General features: G+C 41.9%; 1 protein-coding gene across 2 annotated transcripts in view; it reads left to right on the top strand.

The window, feature by feature from the left end:
- Positions 1 to 27,259, top strand: part of WDTC1 (WD and tetratricopeptide repeats 1) — a 154,145-nt gene that overhangs the window by 100,254 nt on the left and 26,632 nt on the right. The window contains exons 10-15 of one of the 2 annotated variants that reach the window (XM_075335920.1): positions 3,183 to 3,258; positions 3,404 to 3,488; positions 11,926 to 12,099; positions 12,182 to 12,417; positions 14,487 to 14,649; positions 14,789 to 14,981. In XM_075335920.1, the coding sequence (XP_075192035.1) occupies positions 3,183 to 3,258; positions 3,404 to 3,488; positions 11,926 to 12,099; positions 12,182 to 12,417; positions 14,487 to 14,649; positions 14,789 to 14,981 (927 nt within the window). Of the gene's footprint in view, positions 1 to 3,182; positions 3,259 to 3,403; positions 3,489 to 11,925; positions 12,100 to 12,181; positions 12,418 to 14,483; positions 14,650 to 14,788; positions 14,982 to 27,259 lie in introns of both variants that reach the window. The other variant, XM_075335919.1, reaches the window with a different exon arrangement.

The raw sequence follows: 27,259 nt of genomic DNA, 5'->3' as shown, positions 1-27,259 counted from the left end.
TCTGGCCATGTGATCCTCCGGCAGGTCCTGGAAGCTCACAGCACAGTATCGCCGCCGAGAAGCAAGCGATATCCCAGGATGTTGTGAGTGTGTGGATGCGATGTGATGTGTGTGTGAGGTGTGTGTGAGAGTGAGTGTGATCTGATGTGTGCGTGTGTATGTGTGTGTGTGTGTGTGTGTGCTGTTATGTGTGTGCGTTTTTGTATGTTCCGCCGCTGCAGGATCTTGATGCGCTGGTAACTATGCTACCATGGTTACCAGCGTATCTCGTCCCCCGCTCGCACGGGAGCCCACACCAGCATACACCGGCCAGCCCCAGCAATGCGAGGGTATGAGTCGGCTGGTTTGGCGGCGTACGCTGATGTGGGCTCCCGGGCGTACAGTACTCACCTGGGAGTCGTGGCTCCGTGTCGGTCGGTTCGGGGAATGCGTGGGGGGGCGGGGCCAGAGCTAGCGTGCATTGCGTGAGGGTGGCGGGGTGCGGCCGAGTTGCCAATGCCTGCAGGGTGCCGGGGCGAGAGGCCAATCTGTGGGGGGGGGCGGAGCCTGGGCGAGCGGCCGGCCGGCCAATCCGTGTGGGGACGCAGCCTGGGCGAGCGGCCAATCCGTGCGGGGGGGCGGGGCCATGGCGAGCCCAGCGGCCAATCAGCTTTGTGTCACCGTAAGGACACAATTTTGGAGCAAGACAGACAGACAGACAGACAGACAGAATAAGGCAATTATATATATAGATGTTGTTTGCTATCATGTAAAAGGTCCTGTATATGCACTGTCACTTTTGGATTTTTGTGTTCCGTTGCCATAATCTGGGATTGTCCCTGTCTCCTATCTTTCCTATACTGTTGTTACATGATTTTAATTTTTGATTTAATAAAATATCTTTTATATATTCTATTTACTTTGGTCACGTTTTTTTTCCACAGGTTATGTGCCTACATTCGGTGGAGGGATTATTGGATTTTGCACGCTACGATATGTCTAACAATGCCGGATGTGCGTCACGGAATCCGTGACCCCGACGACATATCGCCCGATATATCGTAGCGCGTGATGCCGCCCTTACTCCGAGGCAACAAGCTTGTGAGACTGGGGAGAGTGAGCAGCCATCAACCTTGATGGATAGGCTTGTTGGAGAGGTTGAGTGAGGAGGAGGAAGGATAATGAATTCTGTTTTGTCCATGTTAAGCTTTAGGAATCACGCAGCGAATGTCCGCAGACATTTCTGCTGAGACCAGACAGTCTATTTAAAAATCATTTCACCTGACGAGCGAGTGTTTGCTTCTTTATTGTGCATGGGCAGCCTGGTTAGGCTGTCTGATGGTTGGGAAGCAGGCATGCCTACAAATACTTGTTCTTCATTCTCAGCTAGTGTTAATGTGCCTCAAGTGATATTATTTTCTGATTTGTATTATTTTAGCAACTTCTGTCCAATGTACTTGTCATTATATGATTTGTCTGTTATGTGAATATTGTGTGTGCTACATGTATTTGCATTTGTATGATATGTAAGCGGTGTGTGTGTGGGTTCTACAAGTCCCATATGAGTGGTGTGTGCTGTATGTGTCTGATATGTGGTGAGCAGCAATATGCTGCATTTGTCTAGTATGTGAGCGGTGTGTGCTATTTGTGTCTGATATGTGAGCAGTGTGTATGCTACATCTGTCTAATATGTGAGTGGTGTATGCTACATATATTGTGTTTTGATATGTGAGCAGTTTGTGTGCTTCATATGCCTGATATGTGAACTGTGTGTGTGTGTGTGTGTGTGTGTGTGCGTGTGTGTGTGTGCATGTGTGCTATGAGCAGTGTGTGTCTGATATGTGAGTGGTATATATGCTATTTGTGTCTGATGTGTGAGTGTTGTGGATGATACATGTCTCTAATATAATATGAGCACTGTGTAAGTGTGCTACGTTTGTCTGATATGTGAGCGGTGTTTGTGCTACATGTGTCTGATATGTCAACGGTGTATGTGCTATGTGTGTCTGATATCTGAGCGGTGTTTACTCTACATGTGTCTGATTTGTGAGTGGTGTTTGTGATACACGTGTCTGATGTTAGCGGTGTGTGTGCTGCATGTGTCTGATATGTGAGCGGTGTATGTGCTATGTTTGTCTGACGTGTTAGCAGTATTTGTGCTACATATGTCTAATATGTGAGTGGTGTTTGTGCTACATGTGTCTAATGTGAGTGGTATATGTGCTACGTGTGTCTGATATGTGAGCGGTGTTTGTTCTACGTGTGTTTGATATGTGAGCAGTGCATGCGCTACATGTGTCTGATATCTGAGTGGTGTATGTGCTACGTGTGTCTGATATGTGAGTGGTGTTTGTGCTACGTGTGTTTGATATGTGAGCTGTGTGTGTGCTATATGTGTCTGATATGTGAGCTCTGTGTATGCTACATGTGTCTGATATGTGAGTGTATATATGCTATTTGTGTCTGTGTGAGTGGTGTGGATAATACATGTGTCTAATATAATATGAGCACTATGTATGTGTGCTACGTGTGTCTGATATGTGAGCGGTGTTTGTGATACACGTGTCTGATGTGTTAGCATTGTTTGTTCTACATGTGTCTAATATGTGAGCGGTGTGTGTGCTACATGTGTCTGATATCTGAGTGGTGTATGTGCTATGTGTATCTGATATGTGAGCGGTGTGTGTGCTACATTTGTCTAACATGTGAGTGCTTGTGTGTCTTTTATGTGAGCAGTAAATGGCGGTGTGTGACCAATGTGCCACCACTGTGGCCAATGATTGGCTGCAGTGGCCTGTGCAGTGAAAAGTGTTTGTAAGGAGACCTGAAGAATACCTGGGCAGTACTGACGGAGGAGAGTGGCTGTATGTACAATATTTAAAAAAAAAAATATTCAGGGGGACAACGCCTCTATTGTGAAATAGTGATGTGACTTGCTGTGTAGTAAGGTAGCAATTTACCAGCATCTTTTTGTGTAGTACATACAGCTCTCCTATGGGAAAGTAACCACAATACACTGAAGCCAAAGTGCTGAAATACTGTCACTGTGCCGTGAAATGAGCGGATGCTATCCAATAACCCTCTGCTATGAAAATTACTAATAATAAGACTTATTCTAACAAGGCAATTAGTAGGAGTGGAGAAAATTGCCTGATTTCCTTTTTTCAAGAGTTTGAAGTGATTTGGTTCTCGTTTGTTTGTAGGTATACCTTTTTGATTTAACTTTTAAGCAAAAACCTTGTACAGTTCTTCTACCAAAATCTCATCATACACCTGGAGGTAAGTAAACCCAAAGTTCCTTGTGAGATATACTTACATTTTATTATCAGTATTTTAACCATAGATTCAATTACATAAGTATGGTCTTTTCTACTCTTGTACATTAAATTATACTTACAATTTGTCTTATTGCTTGCTTCTCCAGAAGTCCAGAATCTCAAGACCTCACCGAATAGACTTCATCTCTACAGTAATGGTATTCGTGTGAATGATGCAAAGAATATGGTGGGGTAAGAAAAGCTAGATCTAACGTTTTATAAGTGCATTTACTTCTAACATCTAGATTACCCATGTAAAAAAGTAATTACCCTCCTTAAAGGGGTACTCCCATCTCAAAGATCCTATCCTAATATGTAGTAGATGTAATAATAGCAAATTAGCAATTACCTTCAATTAGAAATGTAGTATAGTTCTCCTGATATAGCCATATCCTTTAGTTCATGTTCAGGGCATTGCAGCTAAGGTATCCATGGTTACGTCTACTCATATAGTGAGTTAGCTAGTTGCTCGTGGATACCTAAGCTGCAATGCCCTGCACATGAGGTTATTGACATGGCTATATCAGGAGAACTAGTGAATAATATTATTATTGTTATCATTATTATTATTCCTACTACGTATTGGGATAGGATCTTGGAGATGGGAATTCCCCTTTTAGACACAAACTACATGTAAACACCTCCTGCAATTTCCCATCACTGTCGTGAAAGTTTAGTGCACTCTTATTTGTAGACATTGTGAACTCTGCTCTAGATCACACCAATCAGGGCTACTGAACAATACGTTTTGAATATCAAACACAGATTCACTGGACAAATAATCCTATTTATAGTTAAATATATACACCTATAGTAAATATTCAATAACTTTCTGCCACTTCATTGCAATAAGGTTCAAAAACAAAAGAAAACTGAGTTTTATGGAAAAACTATTTCCTTATTTTATTTATGACAATATATTCATTAAAAACATTCAGGAAAAAGTAACAGATTTTTTTTCATATATAACATTAAATGGGGTGAAAATACAAGAGTGAAGCACCTAGTTTCACAGGAGACTTGTTGCTTAGTGCTGGGCAGTTATTTCAATGGCAGTTAGTCAGGGCAGGAGGCAGGTAAACTACTCCTTGACACCCTCTGTTGCAATTCTGAACTTTATCTCCATTTCCATCATCCTTTGTGGTTTTACTGTCCACTTTCACTGCCCTATCCCCCCTCCATCCCCACTCATCTATGTACAGCTCCCACGCTCTTTTCACCTACCTTAATAACGTCACTCCTTCATGCTCCAGGGTCTTGCAGAAAAAACCATGCCGCAACTCTAAAAACTATCTGCTCTGTCTCCTTTTACTGCTACTTCTTTCAGGCGATATCTCTCCTAATCCCGGTCCACCCCATGCCAAAGTTACCCCCTCCCCCACCTCTCATAGAAACCCTGCTAACCTCATTAAAATTAGTTATACACCCTCACCTCCCTCTTTTTGTGCTCTCTGGAATCCACGATCTGTATGGAACAAGCTTCCTTACATCCACAACTACTTTCTCCATAGCTCTCTGAATCTGCTGGCCCTCACTGAGACCTGGATTCAGGATTCGGACACTGCTTTCCCTGCTGCTATTTGTCATGGTGGCTTACACTTTTCCCATTCATCAACACCTGAAAATAGACGTGGTGGAGTGGGATTACTCCTGTCCCCACAGTGCACCTTCCAGGTCATCCCCCCAGCTCCATCACTCTCATTTCCCTCTTTCGAGGTCCACACTATCAGACTCTTCTATCCCCTTCCCCTCAGAGTAGCTATCATATACCGTTCCCCAGGCTCACCCACCCAGTTCCTTGACCACTTTTCAGCCTGGCTGCCACACTTCATGTCCTCAGAACTACCAACCCTTATCCTAGGAGACTTTAACATCCCCTTGAACAGCCCAACCTCCCCATCTGCATCCCAGCTTCTATCTCTCACCACTTACTTTGGCCTCTCACAGCTCTTATCCTCTGAAACACATGAAGATGGTAACACCCTTGACCTGGTCTTTGTCCGCCTCTGCTCAATTTCTCACTTTGATAACTCACCTCTTCCCCTCTCTGACCACAACATCCTCTCCTTCAAGCTCACAAACCCTTGCCCACCCCAGCACACTCCCACCTATCACACATTCAGAAACCTACAGGCCATCGATTCTCAGACACTTTCAGACTCTCTACACTCTTCACTGTCCCCTATCTCCTCACTTTCCTGTCCTGATCTGGCTGTAAGGCACTACAATCACGCACTCAGAAGTACCCTAGACCAAGTAGCACCCCTCTTCTTCAGAAAGACCAAACACAGGTTAAAACAGCCCTGGTTCACAACGCAAACTCGATTTCTCCAGTGATGCTGTAGGAGTGCCGAACGCCGATGGAGGAAAACCCGCACACCAGAAAACTTCACCACTACAAGTTCATGTTAAGAACCTACAACTCTGCCCTTCACCTCGCCAAACAGACCTACTTCACCACCCTGATCTCCTCACTCCCCAACAATCCAAAAAAGCTCATTGACACCTTTCATTCCCCCCTCAGTCCCAAAGTCCAGACCCCTATCACAGACCTTTTATGCTGATGATCTGGCCTCGTATTTCACAGAGAAAATAGAAAACATCCGCCAAGAGATCAGCTCCCAGCCACCAAGCGTTGTGAATCCCATCCCTCCCCACTTCCCATCCAGCTCACTCTCCACATTTGACCCAGTCACAGAGGAAGAAGTATCCAGGCTTCTCTCTTCTTCTCGTGCTACCACTTGCCCTACTGATCCCTTCCCCTCACACCTACTCCAGTCCCCCTCTCCTGTTGTCACTACTCACCTAACTAAAATCTTCAATCTCTCTCTCTCTCCTCTGGCATCTTCCATTCCTCCCTTAAACACTCTATCATTACTCCATTATTAAAAAACCTTCTCTTGATCCGTCCTGCACAAGCAACTACAGATCAGCCTCCAATCTCTCCTTCATTTCCAAACTCTTGGAGCGCCTGGTCTACTCTCGCCTCACCCGCTACCTCTCCTCTCACTCTCTTCTAGATCCTTTACAATCTGGCTTCCGCCCTTTACACTCAACAGAAACTGCCTTTGTTAAAGTGACCAATGACCTACTGACAGTAAAACGTAATGGTGACTACTCTCTGCTTATTCTTCTTGACTTCTCTGCAGCCTTCGACACTGTTGACCACCATCTCCTTCTCTCTATGCTCCATTCTATAATATTCTATATTCCATTCCATTCTAAAGGACAGCGCTCTCTCCTGGTTTTCTTCCTATCTTTCTGGCCGCTCATTCAGCGTATCATTTGCTGGCTCCACATCTGCTCCTCTTCCACTCACTGTTGGGGTCCCTCAAGGTTCAGTCCTTGGCCCTCTTCTTTTCTCCCTCTACACTGCCCCAATTGGACAGACCATCAGTAGATTTGGCTTCCAGTACCATCTTTATGCTGATGACACAACTATACACCTCATCCCGTGACCTTACCCCCACTGTACCACAGAACACCAGTGACTGTTTGACTACAGTTTGCAGCATCATGTCTGCTCTCTATCTGAAACTTAACCTTTCCAAAACGGATCTTCTTCTATTCCCTCCGTCTTCTAACCTCCCTAAGCCCAACATCTCCCTCTCTGTGTGCGGCACCACAATAACTCCTAGGCAGCAGGCTCGCTGTCTGAGTGTTATATTTGACACCGATCTCTCCTTCACTTCCTATATACAATCTCTTGCCCGCTCCTGTCGCTTGCACCTCAAGAACATCTCTAGAATCCGCCCCTTTCTCACAACGGAAACGACAAAAACCCTCACTGTGGCCCTGATCCACTCCCGCCTCGACTACTGTAACTCTCTATTAATCGGTCTCCCCCTAACTAGACTCTCTCCTCTACAGTCCATCCTCAATGCAGCAGCCAGAGTCACCTACCTGGCTAACCGCTACTCGGATGCCTCCTCTCTGTGCCAGTCATTGCACTGGCTGCCTATATATCACAGGATCCAATTCAAATTGCTTGTTCTTACCCACAAAGCTCTCCACAGTGCGGCTCTCCCCTACATCTCCACCCTCCTCTCTGTCTATCATCCTACCCGTTCTCTATGCTCTGCAAATGACTTTCGACTAACATCCACACTAATCCAAACCTCCCACTCCCAGGCTCAAGACTTTTTCCGAGCTGCACCAATCCTCTGGAACGCTCTACCCCAAGAAGCTAGGATGAATCACAACTTAGCTTCAGACGCTCCCTAAAAATGCATCTTTTTAGGGTGGCCTATCACACTTCCTAGCCGAATTGAATTTGCATAACTCCACATCAAACTCCACTGCACCCAAATGCATCTCAAGGTTCTGGCCAACTGATTAAGGCATCCCTTATCTATCCCCCATTTCGGGATTGTCATTGTAAATAAGCACTTGCACCTTGATTCCACCCCCCACCTCATTGTAGATTGTAAGCTCTCACGAGCAGGGTTGTCTCTTTTTTTTTTTCCTTACTCTAATCATTGTATTTGCTATAACTGTCATTTGTTTGTATAAGACCTCCTGAATTGTAAAGCGCTGCGGAATATGTTGGCGCTATAGAAATAAAGATTTATTATTATTATTAGGTGAGCTAGGATGGGGCCCAAAGGTATTAATTGCTCAGAAATCAAAACAGCAAGTAAAATCAGATTGAGTGCATGTCAAATATAGAAAAAAAGAAGAAAATGCCTTTAAAAAGGGTTGCCTATGCAAATTCACATGTATGAGAAATATTAATGCTGACAAATTTGAAGCTAGCATAAAGACAAAATAAAAACCATTAATTTCCTTATCCCTTAAAGGTTTACCCATTGGAAGAGTAACCCCGACAATTCCCTGCACAGTGGGACCACTCCGATGCATGTTTCGCCTGTATGCCACTTGCTTTTTCAGGGAGAAGTATGCCACTGAAGAAGCAAGTGGCATACACGCGAAAGGTGTTTCAGAGTGGTCCCACTGTGCATGGAATTGTCGGGGTTACTTTTCCAATGGGTAAGCCTTTATGGGGTAGGGAATTGAATGGTTGGTTGTTTCTTTTTTTTGTTTTTTTTGTTTCTTTTTTTTGCCTTTATGCTAGCTTGAAATTTGCATCAGTATTCCTCATACATGTAAATTTGCGCAGCCAACACTTTTTTAAAGGCATCCAACTGTTATATATGCAAAAAAAAATTTGTATCTCTGTGAATTTTTTCATGAAGGAGCAATAAATTACAAGAAATTTGTAAGATTCATTGTATAGTGGCTACATCTCAGGACTGAGCAGTCGGAATATTTTTTTTTACTTATTTGGGTGTCAGGTAGGTGGAAAGTTCCCTCCATGCTGTCATGGTCAACATTAACCCCATCGCGACACTGCCAAGATTCCTTTTTGTGCTTTTCGGGGGTTTTTTCTCCCCTTCCCAAAGTGATTACTTTTTTTTTAATTTATTTTTCTGTTCACATAGACACATTTTGCGGGACAATATATACTTTTGAATGACACCCTTCATTTTATCACATAGCGTACTGTAAAATGGGGAAGAAATTCCAAAGGAATTCTAAAAAAACCCTTCAGAATTCTGATATGGTTTTCTGAGAATTATATTTATGGTGTACAATTTGTGGTAAAAGTGACCTCGCAATATAATTCTCCTTATCAGTACGATTACGGTGATACTAAACATGTCCAGTTTTTTTTTATTTTTTTAGTGGTGGATAAAAAAATCAGAAGATTGCCCTCCCCCCCATTTTGGGGGTTATGTCTCCATTTTTCACACGTCATAACGTTTTCATTTTTCAGGGGATAGAGCTTACGAGGAGAGACACCGTTTTTATTGATATCATTTGGTAATAAATAAGACATCTTGATTGCGTGTTGCTGCATTTTTTTTATGGTTTTGCAGCAATCTGAAAAAAACGTAATTTTGGCATTCTTGTTTGTTTTTTTTTTTCTGTTTACAGTGTTTACCGATTGTGGTAATTATTTTTATATTTTGATCGATCGGACTTTTCTGAATGCATCAATACCATTATATGTGTATTTTTTCACATTTTTTATTATTTTTATTTTAAAGAGGGGTGATTTGAACTTTTATGCTTTTTTCCATATTTTTTCAAACATTTTTTCCACTTTTCATTGTTTTTAATAGTCCCTCAGGGGACTATAACCTGTGATTATCTGCCAAAGCATTGCTGTACTGTTGTTGTTTTTTTTTTTAAGCTTGGCCACAGGCAGGGTTTCAAAAGGAGCGCTCCCATGACAAACACGGAGTTGTTCAGCAGACCCCTGCTGTCATAACAACTCATCGGCAACCCACAATCACGTCATAGGTTCACCAGTGGGCGCTTTAAATGACAGGCCTACATGCCAGCACGTGTTTAATCCCGCTGTCAGTTGGACAGCAGAATTTAACAGGTTAACAATCGCAGGCGGAGCAATGCTTTGCCCACGATTGTTAGATGCATGTTCTGCCTGTTACACACAGTTATGTATGGGGTGAGCTTACCCCGTGAGCCTGCTTCATACATCTGCTTCTGACATGCACTGTACATGCACCTCAATAATTATTTTTTGTGTATGTATTTTAAAATTAATTCTTTTGAGGTACATATACAGTCATATGAAAAAGTTTGGGCACCCCTATTAATGTTAACCTTTTTTCTTTATAACAAATTGGGTTTTTGCAACAGCTTTTTCAGTTTCATATATCTAATAACTGATGGACTGAGTAAAATTTCTGGATTAAAATGAGGTTTATTGTACTAACAGAAAATGTGCAATCCGCATTTAAACAAGATTTGACTGGTGCAAAAGTATGGGCACCTCAACATAAAAGTGACATTAATATTTTGTAGATCCTCCTTTTGCAAAAATATCAGCCTCTAGTCGCATCCTGTAGCTTTTAACGAGTTCCTGGATCCTGGATGAAGGTATATTTGACCATTCCTGTTTACAAAACAATTCCTGTTCAGTTAAGTTTGATGGTCGCCGAGCATGGACAAGCACGCTTCAAATCATCCCACAGATCTTCAATGATATTCAGGTCTGGGGACTGGGATGGCCATTCTAGAACATTGTAATTGTTCCTCTGCATGAATGTCTGAGTAGATTTGTAGCGGTGTTTTGGAACATTGTCTTGCTGAAATATCCATCCCCTGCGTAACTTCAACTTCGTCACTGATTCTTGCACATTATTGTCAAGAATCTGCTGATACTGAGTTGAATCCATGCGACCCTCAAGTTTAACAAGATTCCCGGTGCCGGCATTGACCACACAGCCCCAAAGCATGATTTTACCAAATTTTACTGTGGGTAGCAAGTGCTTTTCTTGGAATGCCGTCTTTTTTTGCCTCCATGCATAACGTCTTTTTGTATGACCAAACAACTCAATCTTTGTTTCATCAGTCCACAGGACCTTCTTCCAAAATGTAACTGGCTTGTCCAAATGTGCTTTTGCATACCTCATCAGGCGACTCTGTTTATGGCGTGCTTGCAGAAACGGCTTCTTCCTCATCACTCTCCCATACAGCTTCTCCTTGTGCAACGTGCGCTGTATTATTGACCGATGCACATTGACACCATCTGTAGCAAGATGATGCTGCAGGTCTTTGGAGGTGGTCTGTGGATTGTCCTTGACTGTTGTCACCATTCTTCGTCTCTGCCTTTCTGATATTTTTCTTGGCCTGCTACTTTTGGGCTTAACAAAAACTGTACCTGTGTTCTTCCATTTCCTTACTATGTTCCTCACAGTTGAAACTGACAGTTTAAATCTCTGAGACAACTTTTTGTATCCTTCCCCTAAACAACTATGTTGAATATTCTTTGTTTTCAGATCATTTGAGAGTTGTTTTGAAGAGCCCATGATGCCACTCTTCTTCATAGGAGATTCAAATAGGAGAACAACTTGCAAGTGGCCACCTTAAATACCTTTTCTCATAATTGGATACACCTGCCTATGAAGTTCAAAGCTCAATGAGGTTACAAAACCAATTTAGTGCTTTAGTAAGTCAGCAAAAAGTAGTTAGGAGTGTTCAAATCAAGAAATTGATAAGGGTGGCCATACTTTTGCAACGGTCAAATTTTGTTTAAATGCGGATTGCGCATTTTCTGTTAGTACAATAAACTTCATTTCAATCCAGAAATATTACTTAGTCCATCAGTTATTAGATATATGAAACTGAAACAGCTGTTGCAAAAACCCAATTTGTTATAAAGAAAAAAGGTTAACATTAATAGGGGTGCCCAAACTTTTTCATATGACTGTAAGCGATTATTGAACTATTATATAGATATTTTTTGGGGGAATAGGACAACCCCTTCTCAATCCCTTTGTTTGCCTCATGGTAAAATAGTAGCACTTTTGTACTCCCCTCCGGTGCCTGCGCCTTTCCAGCGGTGTCTGCACTTCCTGCACTGGGGATGGCGTTAGTTATGTCACACGTTCCTTCCGGCCCCTCAGCGTACACCCAGGAGAAGCGAGAGCTACTACTCTCTCATCATAGTTGACAAACATTTTGCCTGAATGAGTAACTAATTGAGCCTTTTTCAACAGCACTTTGTTTTCTTCAAATATGTTTCTGTTTGTATATTTTATCCTTGTAACTTAACTTTCCTTTCTATAAGTTCACAATTGTTTTATGGACTTTTCCCTAGATCAACTAATGAGCTTCCACCGCATCTGGAAAAGGTAAAACAGAAAGCTAATGATGCTTTTGCTCAGCAGCAATGGAGCCAGGCTATTGAACTTTATAGCCAGGCGATGCAGAGGGCACCTCACAGTGCCATGTTGTTCGGAAATCGTGCTGCAGCATACATGAAGCGGAAATGGTGAGAAAAATAGATTCTGGCATTGCGTTGTTACATTGGCGCAGAATTTTAGCTCATTCTTTGCTTTTTATTGTAATGCTAGGGATGGAGATCACTATGATGCATTGAGAGACTGCGTGCAAGCACTGGAACTAAACCCAGCCCATTTAAAAGCACACTTTCGTCTGGCACGCTGCCTGTTTGAGTTACGATATGTTTCTGAAGCTCTAGATTGTTTGGAGGACTTTAAGACAAAGTTTCCAGAACAAGCCCAAAGCAGTGCATGTGATGCCCTGGACAGGGACATAAGGGTTGCCTTATTCTCCAAGAATGAAAACCGTAAGTCTAAACTAGTAAAACTTAATTTTTATAAAGGTTTTGGCATTGTGCTTATCCAATTAAGAATCATATGACCAGTTTCATAGTAGCTACAAATCCATCAAGTTGTACCTCTTCATAACAGGACAGTTAAAGGGAAGGTGTCGCGTTTTTTTATTTTTGTATTAAAAATAATAATTTTAATAATCAAGTATTTTTAATACAAAATTAAAATCACTCCTTATTTAGTTTTTATTTAATTCTAATTTTACTGGAGGCACTGGGGGCTGCCATGCTGGGTTTGCTGTGTGTGTAACCACAGTTACTCACTCCTTTATGGCAGCCCCTGTGCATAGAGAACAGTGGTCGGGATCCGACGCCATTCAGTAGCGTTAGAGTGGGCGTCTGCTGTGACCTGGACGCGCCCCCTGGGCTGTCCAGATCACAGCAGAGGGAGGAGATTGGCGCCATCATTGTGGAGCTCACAGCGTATGCTGTTTGCTCCACTTTACCCCTGTCACCCGCCGGAATGTGTGATTATGGGCCATCTACCCTCCCCTCTCCCCGCTGTTACCGTCTCCAATGACACCCCCTCCCTCCGGTCTCCCTAGCCCCCGCTCTGCCCCCGCTACTGCTAACGCCGCCGCCCCCCCCCCCCCCGCCGTTACCGTCTCCAATGACACCCCCTCCCTCCGCTCTACCCAGCCCCCGCTCTGCCCCCGCTGCCGCTGGTGTGTGTGTGTGTCACTGCATGTGAGTACCACCGCTACTACCGTCTCCAAAAACACCCCCGCTCAACCCCCCTTCCCATCTTCCACCTGCCACCTGTCGGCCTGTGTGTGTACCAGTGATACTGTCTGCAGGGCTGTGTATCTAATCCTCTCCTGTGATACTGTCTGCTTAGCTGTGTATTTAATCCTATCCTGTGATACTGTCTGCTGAGCCGTGTATCTAATCCTCTCCTGTGATACTGTCTGCTTAGCTGTGTATTTAATCCTATCCTGTGATACTGTCTGCTGAGCCGTGTATCTAATCCTCTCCTGTGATACTGTCTGCTTAGCTGTGTATTTAATCCTATCCTGTGATACTGTCTGCTGAGCTGTGTATCTAATCCTCCTGTGTGATACTCCTGCTGTCCTTGGTGACACTTTAGACATTTCTGGTCACCAACAAAATGGCTCTGCACTGTGTGCCTACATGTCATTCTCTCTCATCTCTTGTAAACACCAAGATTGGGAGGGTGAGGTGACATCACACACAGGAGAGCAGATTCTGTCCACTTTACTGCAGCTGTAATCCAGGCTTTTTCTACAGTGGGATTTCTGTAGGATTTCAGAAGCTGCTCCCCCTAGTGTTTAACAGGGGAAAATATCAAACTTTTTATTTTTTTTTTATATTTTTTCTCAATTAAAAACAAATAATAATAATTAAACAAAACATTAATACTTTACATTTTTTCAGTTATTGATTTATTTTTTTTTTACGACATCTGCCCTTTAACTGCAAAACACTCTTGTGGTATATTTCCATAGTCCCCTCACAAGCAATGATTAAAACATTTCTGTAAATGTTCACAAACCTTTTTTTTAATAGAAAAAGAAAAATTTTATTCTAGAATAATGTGGTAAGAAGACAGAGGAGGGGGATGAAGGTGCAGACTCAGTCTCTGTGTTTGTGATACTTCAGTACAGTACCGTTCCAACAAAGGCCGCTTTTTAAATATGCTTGAGAAGGGAGACTTAAACACACAGGTTAAAGGCATTTGGTTTTATATTTAAAATAAAACCACAGTTTTCTGACTACAAAATAAATAAATAAATTTGACTTCCACAATGACTTGTTTCAAGCCATTATTGGCTGTTCTATTTTCCCCATAAATAAATAAATATAAATAGCGCCTACTATATAGTAATGGGTATGAAAACCAGGTTAGAGATAAAGGCAGAAGCCGAGTCCAGTTCACCAACCAACCGTTAACAAACCATTCAGAAAACATCTGTCTAAATCTCTTGTGTGGTCATCTTCAGTGTCAGATATCCATCACGTTAAGCCAGGAATGCTTTATTTTGTGTGTTTCTTCCTGACAGAAGATGATAAAAAGGGAGCATCGGTACGCCTACGATCTGGGGGCAGGAAGGATTCTCTTTCAGAAGATGAGCTGCTGCTTAGAGAAAAAAGCTTGGATTATAAACATAGATATTGTGGTCATTGTAACACCACAACAGATATAAAGGAAGCCAGTTTCATGGGAAGGTAATATTTTTTTTTTTGCTTTTTCACCTTTGCATGAAGCAATAGTATTAATTGCAAATTTCTACATACGGTATATGTTTATTTGTCGAGTGTATTTTTATGAAAAAAATCTATATTTTTCCCTTTTTGATTCTCCTAGTAATGCACAGTACATAGTAAGCGGCTCAGATGATGGCTCATTCTTTATCTGGGATAAGGAAACTCGTGCTCTTATCCGGGTCCTGCAAGGAGATGAGTCCATTGTTAACTGTGTACAACCACATCCAAGCTACTGCTTCTTGGCCACAAGTGGCATAGACCCTGTTGTGAGACTATGGAGCCCACGACCTGAGGTTTGGAAAGAATTCATTACATATGAGTGACTGTACTTTTAAATGTGCTGTAAGGTTTTCTGCTGTAATGGAGCAACTGTAGAGTTCAGACGATTTTTAAAAAAAGCATTGTTTTTTTCTACATACACAATATTGAATGGGATCCATTGGGATCAATAATTGCCTCTATTATAGTAGTAATATAATTTTCTCTAGTCTCCCTACACGAGAGCATCTCAGGAGTTAACTCCAAGCCCTAATAGGGACCGGAAACACAAAGAGGTTAAATAACCCCTTCCAACCTCCCATCTCCAGTGTGGTTTCCTGTCCCTACAGGGGCACGAAGAGGTCCTGTGATGCTCTGTGTTCGGTGACTGGAGTACTACGGGGAAAAAAGAAGACCGATCCTTACAACTGAGCAGCTGAGATTGGAGCATGCCGTTTCCCTCCTCCATTGCTGCTCTTGTCTCCCCAGTATTCGGGACCTACCTGCTCTCCCTACACCTCACCTGAGGTAAAGTGGAGCATGGCTGACATGCCGCTACCCGGCACCTACTCCTTGCTGGCATGCAGGAAATGACGTCACCGGCGTGCGCCGCTATGACGCTCTGCTCTCCCTTTTTTTCGGGGAGACAAGAATCCTGTCCCCAAAAAGAAGAAAACTTGAGATGCAAATGTATCATGTGCGCCAAGAAGCTCCTGTCCTCCTATAATAAAAAACTGTGTCAACCATGCACTGATCAGGTGGTTAGGGAAAAACAACCTTCCCTTATCAGCGAGATTAAAAATCTAGTACGTCAAGAGGTGCAGTCTTCTATGGCTTTCTTCTCCCAAACCCTACCCTCAGCGGGCCCGTACCCGAAAAAAAAGGGAGCCGAACCCTGTTGACGTATCGGACTTTGACTCGAAAGAGGACCCTTACTCATCTCCCAGACGCTTATGTGAGGATGACGATTTTGCGTCAGTCAGAAGGAGGGTCTGAAAGTAAAAGATACTTCTTATTAGAAGACATGGAGAAGCTGTTGGGAGTGGTACAAAGCACCATGGGGGTTGAGGTGGAGAAAACTACCAAATCAGTGCAGGACGAGATGTTTGGCGATCTGAAAAGCCTAAAGAGAGCTGGATTCCCCGTCCATAAAAATATCCAGGACTTAAGCCTTCAAGAATGGGACGCTCAGGAGAGACGCCTAGGACTCCCCTCGGAGCTTAAGCACCGATTCCCACTTGATGACGATACAGCCAGAACTTGGAAAATTCCTAAAGTTGATGACCAGGTGGCTAGAGTTGCCAAGAAAACAGTGTTCCTATTTGAAGACTCCTCACAGCTCAAGGTTCCAATCGATAGGAAGATGGAAAGACTGCTGAGGAAATCTTGGGAGACGTCATCAGTCCTAAGGAACACTAACATGGCTTTCACGTGCATGCCAAGATCCTTATAAAGATGGCTGGGACAAATTGAAGAATACTTCTTTTGGGGCACTCTCAAAGAAGACCTGTTAACTTCCCTTCCACTGCTAAAGAAAGCCACAGGGTTCCAAGCGGATGCCTCGGCTGAGTCAGTCGCGTAGCTGCTAAAGTGGCTGTACTATCTATCTCCGCAAGAAGAGCCCTATGGCTCAAACTCTGGAGTGGTGATGCGACTTCGAAAATTAAACTTTGTTCCATCCCCTTCCAGGGAGAGTACGTTTTGGGACCGGCTCTAGACGACTTGCTGTAAAAGGCTATCAATAAGAAAAAAATCTCTCCCGGAACAAAAGCCTAAGAAGAAATGTTTTTGTCCCCATCAGGGCCAACCCTCTCAGTACAAAGGAAAAGGGAAGTCAGGGCGGTGGAGCTATGCCAAAAGAGGGAAAGGCAGGAATATCTTTACCTTTCAGAAGACGGAAGATGGTACCCAGTGCCAGGACAAGCAATACCGCCAACACGGTAGGAGGACGCCTATCAAGATTCTTTCCCCAATGGTCAACTGTCTCATCAAATCAATGGGTCCTGAACACCATCAAGGACAGATTGAAGATAGAGTTCACCTCCTCTCCTCCACACTGCTTGCATATCACCCACCCTTCCGCTCAAAGCTGGCAGAACCCACTCATGTCAGGCCTTCAAGAACTACAAAATTCTGGGGTAACATCACCAGTCCCAAAGGCAGAAGTCGGACGGGGGCATTACGCTCTGCTGTTCCTAGTAAAGAAACCCAACTGCTCTCACAGGATCATCATAAACCTGAAACTCTTGAACAAGTTTGTAACTTACAAGCAATTCAAAATGCAGACGATCAGGTCCATAATTCCTCTTATCGGACCAGTATTCATAATGGCAATAGTTGACCTAGGGGAAGCATACTACCACATCCCAATCCACCAATCCTACAGGAAGTTCCTACAGTTTGCGGTATTCCACGAGCATCACATACTGCATTACCAATGCAATACACTTACATTCGGCATATCTTCAGCGCCTCGCGTTTTTACCAAGCTGATGGCAGAAGTGGTTGTGATGCTCAGGCAACAAAATATCTGCATAGTGTCCTACCTTGTTGACTTCCTGATAGGTGCTCCCTCAGACCCAGCACTCCAGCAGCATGTACAAATAACCCTCGAGTTCCTGGAGAGATTGAGATAGATGGTAAACCAACAAAAGTCCGATCTCGGACCATCTATAAGGAAGCTTTTCCTCGGCATTTTACTGGATTCAAACAGGCAGACATCCTTTCTGCCCGAGAACAGACAGACCGAGATCAAATCCATGGTTTCAGCTTTCCACAGCCAAAGATTGATAATCTTGAGGTCAGCCATATCGATCCTAGGATCTATGACATCTTGCATTCAAGCGGTTGCTTGGGCCCAATTCCAAACAAGGACCCTCAAGCACCCATCTTAGCATCTTGGGATGAATCACCCAGATCTCTAAACAGGAAGATCCTCCTATCCGAACCAGTAAGATCATTTCTCTCATGGTGGATGTCCCTAAAAAACCTCCAAAAAGGGGTCTGTTAGAATCAGAACCCCCTGGTGACATTAAAAACAGACACCAGCCAGCGGGGTTGGGGGGCCATGGCCGCTCAAATATCCTTTCAGGGACTCTGGACAGGAGAGATCAGTCAAAGATCCTCAAATTTCAGAGTGCTAGAAGCGGTAGACAAAGTGCAGCAGATAAACTGGTCCAGGGACATCGTGCAAATGATGCTCAGACAACATGACGACAGTGGCTCACCTTCGTCACCAAGGAAGCACTCGACATACAAGCCTAAAGATGGTGTCCACAAAAATACTAGCCTGGGCAGAAAAACACCATCTATCGCTCTCTGCATTCTATCTAAAGGGCTCTGCGAACATCCAAGTGGACTTCCTCATTCAAAGAGATGTTCACCTAGGCGAGTGGGCACTAAATTCAGAAGGGTTCCAGAGTTTAGTGAAGCGATAAGGCGATCCGGAAGTAGACCTCTTTGCAAGCCAGCAAAACGCGAAGACAAACCACTTCTTTCTTCTAAACCCAAAACATTGGTGCCTTGCTGTGGATTCCCTCTCCCACCTGTGGAACTTCAAGCTAGCCTATGCCTTCCCACCAATCACAATGTTGGCCTAGACATGGCTAAAAATTTGGATGGACAGGGTCACCACAATGTGGCCGAGAAGGAGCTGGTTCGGGACCATCACCAGCCTAGCCTACGAAGGGCCTATATTGCTACCCCAGATATACCAACTTTTTAACCAAGGTCCACTATTCCATCAAGATCTTCACAAGCTCAACCAAACAGACTGGCTCCTGAAACCAAGATCCTAAGAGCCAGAGGCTGGTCTGATAAAGTAATCGAGACTCTACAAAAAAGGCGGAAACTGGTACCTAATGCCATATATGGGAAAATCTGGAAGACCTTCTCTGCCTTGTGTAGAACCGACCTACCAGATCCATTCCATCCTAATGTGGCACAGATCTTGGACTTTCTTCAAAATGGACTAGACAAAGGCTTAAGACCTGGAACACTTAAAGTTCAGATCTTGGCCCTAAGCTCATACTTCGATCAAGGTCTAGCAAGTCATCGAAGAGTCAGGAGGTTTATGACGTCAGCGGTGAGCTTGCAACCCAGACAAATTTAATCTGGTCCCCCCTTGGGACTTGAATATAGTCCTTAATGGCCTAATGTGACCATCCTTTGAGCCTATCGCCTCATCAAATCTGAGAACCCTATCTTGGAAAACTGTGTTTCTGGTAGCAATTACATCAGCCAGACAAGTAGGCGAACTACTGTCCCTATCTACAAAAAAGCCATACTTAAGAATCCTGGACGACAGAATTATCTTCCGTCAAGACCAGTCCTTTGTTCCAAAGGTAGTTTCTAAATTCCACAGATCCGAAGACACCATACTACCTTCCTTCTGTCAGAATCCATCCAACGTTAAAGAAGGGGAATTCCATTCTTTGGACGTTCACAGAGCGGTTGTAACCTGGCTCCAAAGAACCGAACCCGTACGAAGATCATGAGGCGAAACAAGAAGACTGTCAATAACCAAATCGCCAGCTGGATTAAAACAGCAATCAAGGAAGCTTACAAGATCCAAGGCCTACATCTTCCGTAAAACTTGACAGCTTATTCCACCATATCAGTGTCCGTCTCTTGGGCCGAGAAGGCAGATGCCTCTGTCGAGCAGATCTGCAGAGCCGCCACCTGGTCCTCAGTCCATACCTTTTTAAAATACTATAGACTGAACTTACTGTACAATAAGGACCTAGCCTTCCACCAAAAGATCCTTCGGGCTGTTGTCCCCACCTAGATATGGTTGTTGGTACTCCTCCTGTAGTAGTGTCCTGGAGGGTGACTAGAGAAAACAGAATTAGTTCTTACTGGTAATTCGGTTTCTAGGAACCCTCCACAACAACACAGATATATTCCCTCCATGCCTGTTACGCAATTAATGGTTTATTACTAAGATAAAAGGTTTAGACCATTCATGCTGGTGGAGTTACTTGAAAAAAACACTGGAGATGGGAGGTGGGGATGGGTTATTTAACCTCTTTGTGTTTCTTGTCCCTGTTAGAGCGCAGAGCTAATTCCTGTGGTGCTGTCATGGAGGGTTTCTAGAAACCTAATTACTGGTCAGAACTAATTCTATTTTTTTTTCCTCCAAAACATGTATGAAATCCCACAATTGCAACTACAATTTTTATTAAGTAGAAATAGGTAGGGAAAGGGTAATTTCAATACCGCGCCAACGACCGCTCATGAAGATGATGAAATTAATGTTACTTTATTTCATGCTCAGGTCTGGTCTACGCGTTTCAGGAGGCTCTGCTCCTTTCCTCAGGACAATACAGGCACAAGAAACATCAAAATCTACAGACAAAGAAACAGACTGGACACATATACCCTTGGGTGTGGCGTCATCGGACCGCCCACTTTACAGAAAAAAATCGGCGGGAATTCTATACATTCAATGCATGACGTAGTAACATGATTTAGGTGCAAATCAGAACAACCTTCAATGAGGATATACCCATGGAAACCAAGATCAAAGATCTAGCCAAATAAAAAGAAAAAATGAGTGCCGTGTATTTATTGCTGGTGATGAAATATATATAAAAAGAACACCCAAGTAGATCAGAATCAAGATGTGAAAGGTGAATTAAGTCAGAATCAAACCCACAAGGAACATAGAATTAGTATAGAAAGTATATCTTTTAAGGGTTAAAACCCTTGAGCCATCAGTGCGGGCAGGAGTGAACACGGGAAAGAATATATTTTATTTCATCAGATGAACCCAATCATGTGAATAAAAAACAAACTGTGTGTGGGAAAGAATAGTGAAATAAGACAGAAAAGGTAATGCATGTATTAAAGTAGCAAAGAGCGCTGGGGTCAAACAGTTCAAGACCGTGGGAAAAAAAACTATTGCGCATGCGGTAATGAAAAGACAAGAAGCTGAAGTGCTGTGTGAGGCTAAACGAGTTCAGAAGCGTGGGAAAAACTCTTACTGCGCATGCAGTGGGAAAAAAGATATTGAGCGTGAGCTCCATAGAGGATGCCATCATGTCTATAAACGGGAATCTAATTATATGCAAGGGGCTGTATATGTGAAGCAAAAAAACTATGAGTATTTAAAAAGAGGGTTCAAAGAGAATCAAACCAAGGGAATTATAATGAACAAAAATGTGCATAGTCCTGAACGTATCTATATGGCGTGTATCTTGTCGCCTCACGCTATCAGTAGGTCTAGCCCACACAATGTAAAAAAACATCGCCTAGATACCTATGCGACGAGAAAAAATAGTATTATAATTATACAGAAGGATGACTACATGTGTCCGTCTCTAGAACTTACAGGGGAAGTATTTACAAAAAACACTATACTATTGAAAAAGGATTAATACTGAATCTTCCATAGAAACATTAGCCCAAAAGTAAACACCAATGGGATTAAAAAACTATTAATTACAAAGTGTGATAGCGGAATTACAATCAGTGATCCCACGGGTCAAGTGAGTACAAAGGCAAGAAAAAAGACCTATTGCACCTACCCTGGGAAAAAAAAGAAAACGAGAAGAAAAAGAAAAAAAACTAAAAAACTTCATGTAAAACCCAGCTACACAAGGAAGAACATACATGTACATATATATATATATATATATATATATATACATACATATATATATTATATTATATTATAATATATATATATATATATATATATATATATATATATATATATATATATATATATATATATATAAAAAAAACCTAGGTGAGAAAAATATGCATAAAACAAACCCAGACACAGATTTAAACCACATAAGTAAAAAGTACGAATAAATATATAAATCGGTAGGTAATATAAGACCTGGCAATAAAACAAATTTTTATCGCCTAAAAAAGGGGGCGATAAAAGCAAAGCAAACTCCAAATATATATAAAAAAATATATATACATATAAATATAAAGATGAAAAAAAAAATATATATATATATATATATATATATGTGTGTATATAAGAAAAATATTATAATATAAATACACAGACATAAGAACTCTCAATATATAAAAACAATTTTTTCTTTAAAAAATGAACCTCTAATGAAATAAATCAGTCACCTCATTAAGCCCCAACGGTTTAAGTGTATTAAGTTTGTAAATCCAATAGGTTTCTTTCTTATTCAATAATTCATTACGATTAGGGGTATGAGGGGGTATCTGTTCAATAGGCGTCACTCTTAGGCTGGATTTTTTGTCATGGACCATGGTTGTGTGCCTAGATAGGCCATGAAGCATAAATCCTATTTTTATGTTGTGCCTATGTGAGTTAATTCTGTTATGGAGTGCTTGTGTGGTCCTGCCAACATAACGCATGTTGCAGTCACACTCAATGAGATAAACAACGATCTCGGATTAACAGGTCAAATGACCCTTTATAGTGAACTCATTACCCCCTGGAGTTGAACCAAAAGAAAACCTTTTGTGTTGTATTGATTTACAGCATAGACAGTTTTTTGTACCACATTTGAATACTCCCATGGGTTTGTAAATAGTAGGTCCTGGGGATATGTTCCTTAGCCTACTAGGGGCTAAGTGATTTTTCAGGCTCGATGCCCTCCTATAAGTAATACCTGGTTTTGATGGGAGCACATCCTTCAGAAAAGGATCATTTAGAAGAATGTTCCAGTGTTTTTGAATAATATTTTTTATTCTCACACCCTCCCTACTATAAGTGGTCAAGAAATTTAAAGAAAACCTAGGATCATTTTCTGTATCTGAGTGTTTATTGTTCCCTTTGATTAGATCGATTTGTTTGGAATCTAAATTTTCCTTAGTTGCTCTTTTAATCACTGAGTGGGGGTATTTTTTGTCAGGGAATCTATCTTTAAGGACCCCAGCCTGTTCAATAAAATCTTTATTTAAAGTACAATTTCTGCGTATCCTCTGATATTGGTTTCTAGGCACATTCAATAACCATTTATCGTAGTGATCACTAGTGAAATCAATATATCCGTTACTGTCTACCTTTTTGAAAAAAGTTTTGGTCAAAATGACCCCCTCCTCGTGCATGATGGTTAGATCCAAAAAATCTATAGCTTTTTCTTTCACTGTGGGGGAAAAAATAAGACCCCAATTATTGTTCTCTATGTGTTTGAGAAAAAAAGGTAAGTTAATTTCTGAATCATCCCAGATCAAGAACAAATCATCGATGTATCTTTTATAAATAATTACATGTTTAAAAAAAATGGATGAGTAAATATATTGTAGCTCAAACAAACCCATAAATAGATTGACGAAGGTTGGTGCCACTTTAGAGCCCATCGCCACGCCACACCGTTGGCGATACAGTGTGTCCTGGAAGGTAAAAAAATTATTTGATAATATAAAATTCATACTCTCCAAAATGAAGTTTTTCTGCACCTCTGGTAACCGGTCATCGACCGCCAAGAATTGCTGGAAGCACTCAAGACCCAGAACATGTGATATATTTGTATATAACGAGGCAATGTCCAGTGTGACAAAGCGGAAAGTGTCCTTCCATTCAATATCCTTGATAATATTTATAAGGTGGGTGGAATCGCGCAAGTAGTTCCTAAGGTTTACCACATGTATTCTCATTATCTGATCAATATAAGCTGCCAGATTTTCCGTTAGGGACCCGATACCTGAAGTAATCGGCCTCCCAGGGGGATTGTGGAGGCATTTGTGAATCTTGGGTAAATGGTAGTAAAATGCTAACTTGGGACTTTTAACTTCAAGGAATTTTATTTCATCTTTATTTAATATCCCTGTCCGTGTAGCATCCTTTATCAATGTATAGTAATTTTCAACTGATTGATTATACTGAGCAATCTCCACCACTTCATAATGTACCGGATTAGAGAGATTTCTCATGGCCTCAAGTATATAGGTCTTTTTGTCTTGTATGACTATACCCCCCCCTTGTCTGCACTTCTGATGACAAGTAGTGGGTTATTTTTCAACTCTAGGAGAGTCGTCCTCTCCCCCTTATTCAGGTTAGACTTAAACGGCGCCCTGTTCAGCGTGAGTTTTTTAAGATCCTCCAGGATTAAATCATTATACGTTTTTAAATGATGTCCCTTACTTTGGAGGGGATACAAATTTGATTTGACCTTAAACTTAGTATGATGAAAAACATCCAAAGGTGAGTTATTCACACGATGGTTCTGTTTGTGGATCTGAAAATGGCGGGTGAGTGTCAATTTTCTGACAAATCTTTGCAAGTCAAGATAAACCTCAAAGTCATTTGAATTTTTCGCGGGACAAAACAAAAGACCTTTACTGAGTACATCTAGCTCTCCTTTAGACAGTGTGTGGCTAGATAAATTGAAAATACCCATTTTTTCAGGATTTAGCGTGGACCCCTTCTTTCTTTTTTGCTGGACCCTAAGTCCAGCCCTGGTTCCTCTGTACTGTTTTTTCTTTTTTCCACTCTGGGTGTTAAAAAATTGGTGATCTGGGACTGTGTGTTCCTGGCCCCAGGTAAAAAAAGGAACACATTTGTCCCCCCTTAGGGAATTGTCGATAGTAATAATGCCCTCTAAAGAGTCATTATTTATAGTGGCTGTGGGAAGCCCTGTGATAGGAATCTCTGAGAAAACCTGTTCCAGTGGTAGTGGGATGTATTCATCATGTACAGACATATCAAGTAGGTCCATTACATCTCTATCAATAGTATCATCCTCAGTGACTACTAGTTTGGCCTTTTCCTGTTCAAGTTCTAAATCTCTATTTTTACAGATTCTTTCTATTTGTACCCTAAGAGCTTCCAATTGATTTTTGGTCTCATTAAAATCTCTAGGGGCAGTGTTGGAATATAGCGGGGATTCAATATCTACAGGAGCTGGAAAGGCCTGATTTGAAATGGCAATGATCGTGGGATCCCCACTATGTGCTGTAATAAAAACCTCATCCGAAGTGGTAACCGAGGGGGATTCTATGTTAGGGGTCCCAACATAGGAGGAGGAGAGAGGAGGAGGAGGAGGAGAGTAAGGAGGGAGGAGGAGGAGGAGAGTAAGGAGGAGGAGGAGAGTAAGGAGGGTAGCGGCACTTTCTTATGCCCATCGTCAGTCAGAGTAGTGCTATCTTTTTTCTAGTGGATGGGTTAGAATTTTTTCTATGAAATTTACTATTGAAAAAATTCCTATGTTGACTATTAGATCTGAATCTATGATTAGAAGGTACCCTTTGCTTTCCCTTATGAATTGGGTCTAGGGTTTTATCAGTGATCATATCCTCTCTATCACACTGAAGTTTTTTGGATTTACGAAATATAGTATCTTGTTCTAATTGGGTTAGCTTGGTATTAATATCTGAATTGTGAATTTTATATTGAGGGTGTAGATCATATTTATTCAGTTCTTTATATAGTTCATTAATATTAGTAGTTGCTTCATTGGCAATGTTGTTGCTTTTCTTATACAGGCATTGCAGCATGTTCTGCATGCAGTTGGAAAGAATGCCATCCCATTCTGCGGTAAAAATCGGATCAGATGGGAAGGGAGAGTCATGTTTAATTTTCAGTCCCCTGGGACAAAGTTTTTCCTCCATGTAAATCATAAGTAACCTGGCATCAAGCCCAAACCTGAGTTCCTCTTTTAGCAAGTCCTCCAAACGAAGAAAAAGTTTTTTCATACATGTAGTGTTTTCCTCAGAGTACGTTAGGTAAAGTCATAACTACTGTAAGGGCCGATTTTTTTCTGTAAAGTGGGCGGTCCGATGACGTCACACCAAGGGTATATGTGTCCAGTCTGTAGATTTTGATGTTTCTTGTGCCTGTATTGTCCTGAGGAAGGGAGCAGAGCCTCCTGAAACGCGTAGACCAGACCTGAGCATGAAATAAAGTAACATTAATTTCATCATCTTCATGAGTGGTCGTTGGCGCGGTATTGAAATTACCTTTTCCCTACCTATTTCTACTACCATTGAGGGGTGACTGCTGCCGCTGACCGATTATCTATGCCCTTACAGTAGTTGTGACTTTCACAACTCCACTTGGTGAGTAAACCACGTGCATTTCACCCTATATGTTTTTGGGGTAAGACCCTATTGCGCACTCTCTCCACAGTTTTATTTTCCGTGGCTATTTCTGGACCTGGCGTGACCAGTTCTTCTTGTCTGTGGAACCAGCGGCAGAGGGTCGTGTTTATCAAAGATGGAATATTTCAGCAATCGACTCTCCTCAAGATAAAAATTAATTCTACAAACAGTAGGTGCACCCGAGGTTCATAGAACCGACTGGGATCTTGATTTACCTGACATGTACTCTGAGGAAGGCACTACATGTATGAAAAAACTTTTTCTTCGTTTGGAGGACTTGCTAAAAGAGGAACTCAGGTTTGGGCTTGATGCCAGGTTCCTTATGATTTACATGGAGGAAAAACTTTGTCCCAGGGGACTGAGAATTAAACATGACTCTCCCTTCCCATCTGATCCGATTTTTACCGCAGAATGGGATGGCATTCTTTCCAACTGCATGCAGAACATGCTGCAATGCCTGTATAAGAAAACTAACAACATTGCCAATGAAGCAACTACTAATATTAATGAACTATATAAAGAACTGAATAAATATGATCTACACCCTCAATATAAAATTCACAATTCATATATTAATACTAAGCTAACCCAATTAGAACAAGATACTATATTTCGTAAATCCAAACAACTTCAGTGTGATAGACAGGATATGATCACTGATAAAACCCTAGACCCAATTCATAAGGGAAAGCAAAGGGTACCTTCTAATCATAGATTCAGATCTAATAGTCAACATAGGATTTTTTTCAATAGTAAATTTCATAGAAAACATTCTAACCCATCCACTAGAAAAGATAGCACTACTCTGACTGACGATGGGCATAAGAAAGTGCCGCTACCCTCCTTACACATTGGGACCCCTAACATAGAATCCCCCTCGGTTACCACTTCGGATGAGGTTTTTATTACAGCACATAGTGGGGATCCCACGATCATTGCCATTTCAAATCAGGCCTTTCCAGCTCCTGTAGATATTGAATCCCCGCTATATTCCAACACTGCCCCTAGAGATTTTAATGAGACCAAAAAGCAATTGGAAGCTCTTAGGGTACAAATAGAAAGAATCCGTAAAAATAGAGATTTAGAACTTGAACAGGAAAAGGCCAAACTAGTAGTCACTGAGGATGATACTATTTATAGAGATGTACTGGACCTACTTGATATGTCTGTACATGATGAATACATCCCACTACCACTGGAACAGGTTTCCTCAGAGATGCCTATCACGGCTTCCCACAGCCACTATAAATAATGACTCTTTAGAGGGCATCAT

The sequence above is a fragment of the Anomaloglossus baeobatrachus genome, chromosome 2 (assembly GCF_048569485.1).
Source record: "Anomaloglossus baeobatrachus isolate aAnoBae1 chromosome 2, aAnoBae1.hap1, whole genome shotgun sequence".
Taxonomy (NCBI): Eukaryota; Metazoa; Chordata; class Amphibia; order Anura; family Aromobatidae; genus Anomaloglossus; species Anomaloglossus baeobatrachus.
Note: the sequence above shows the minus strand (reverse complement) of the source record. Positions and strands in the feature narration are given on the sequence as shown.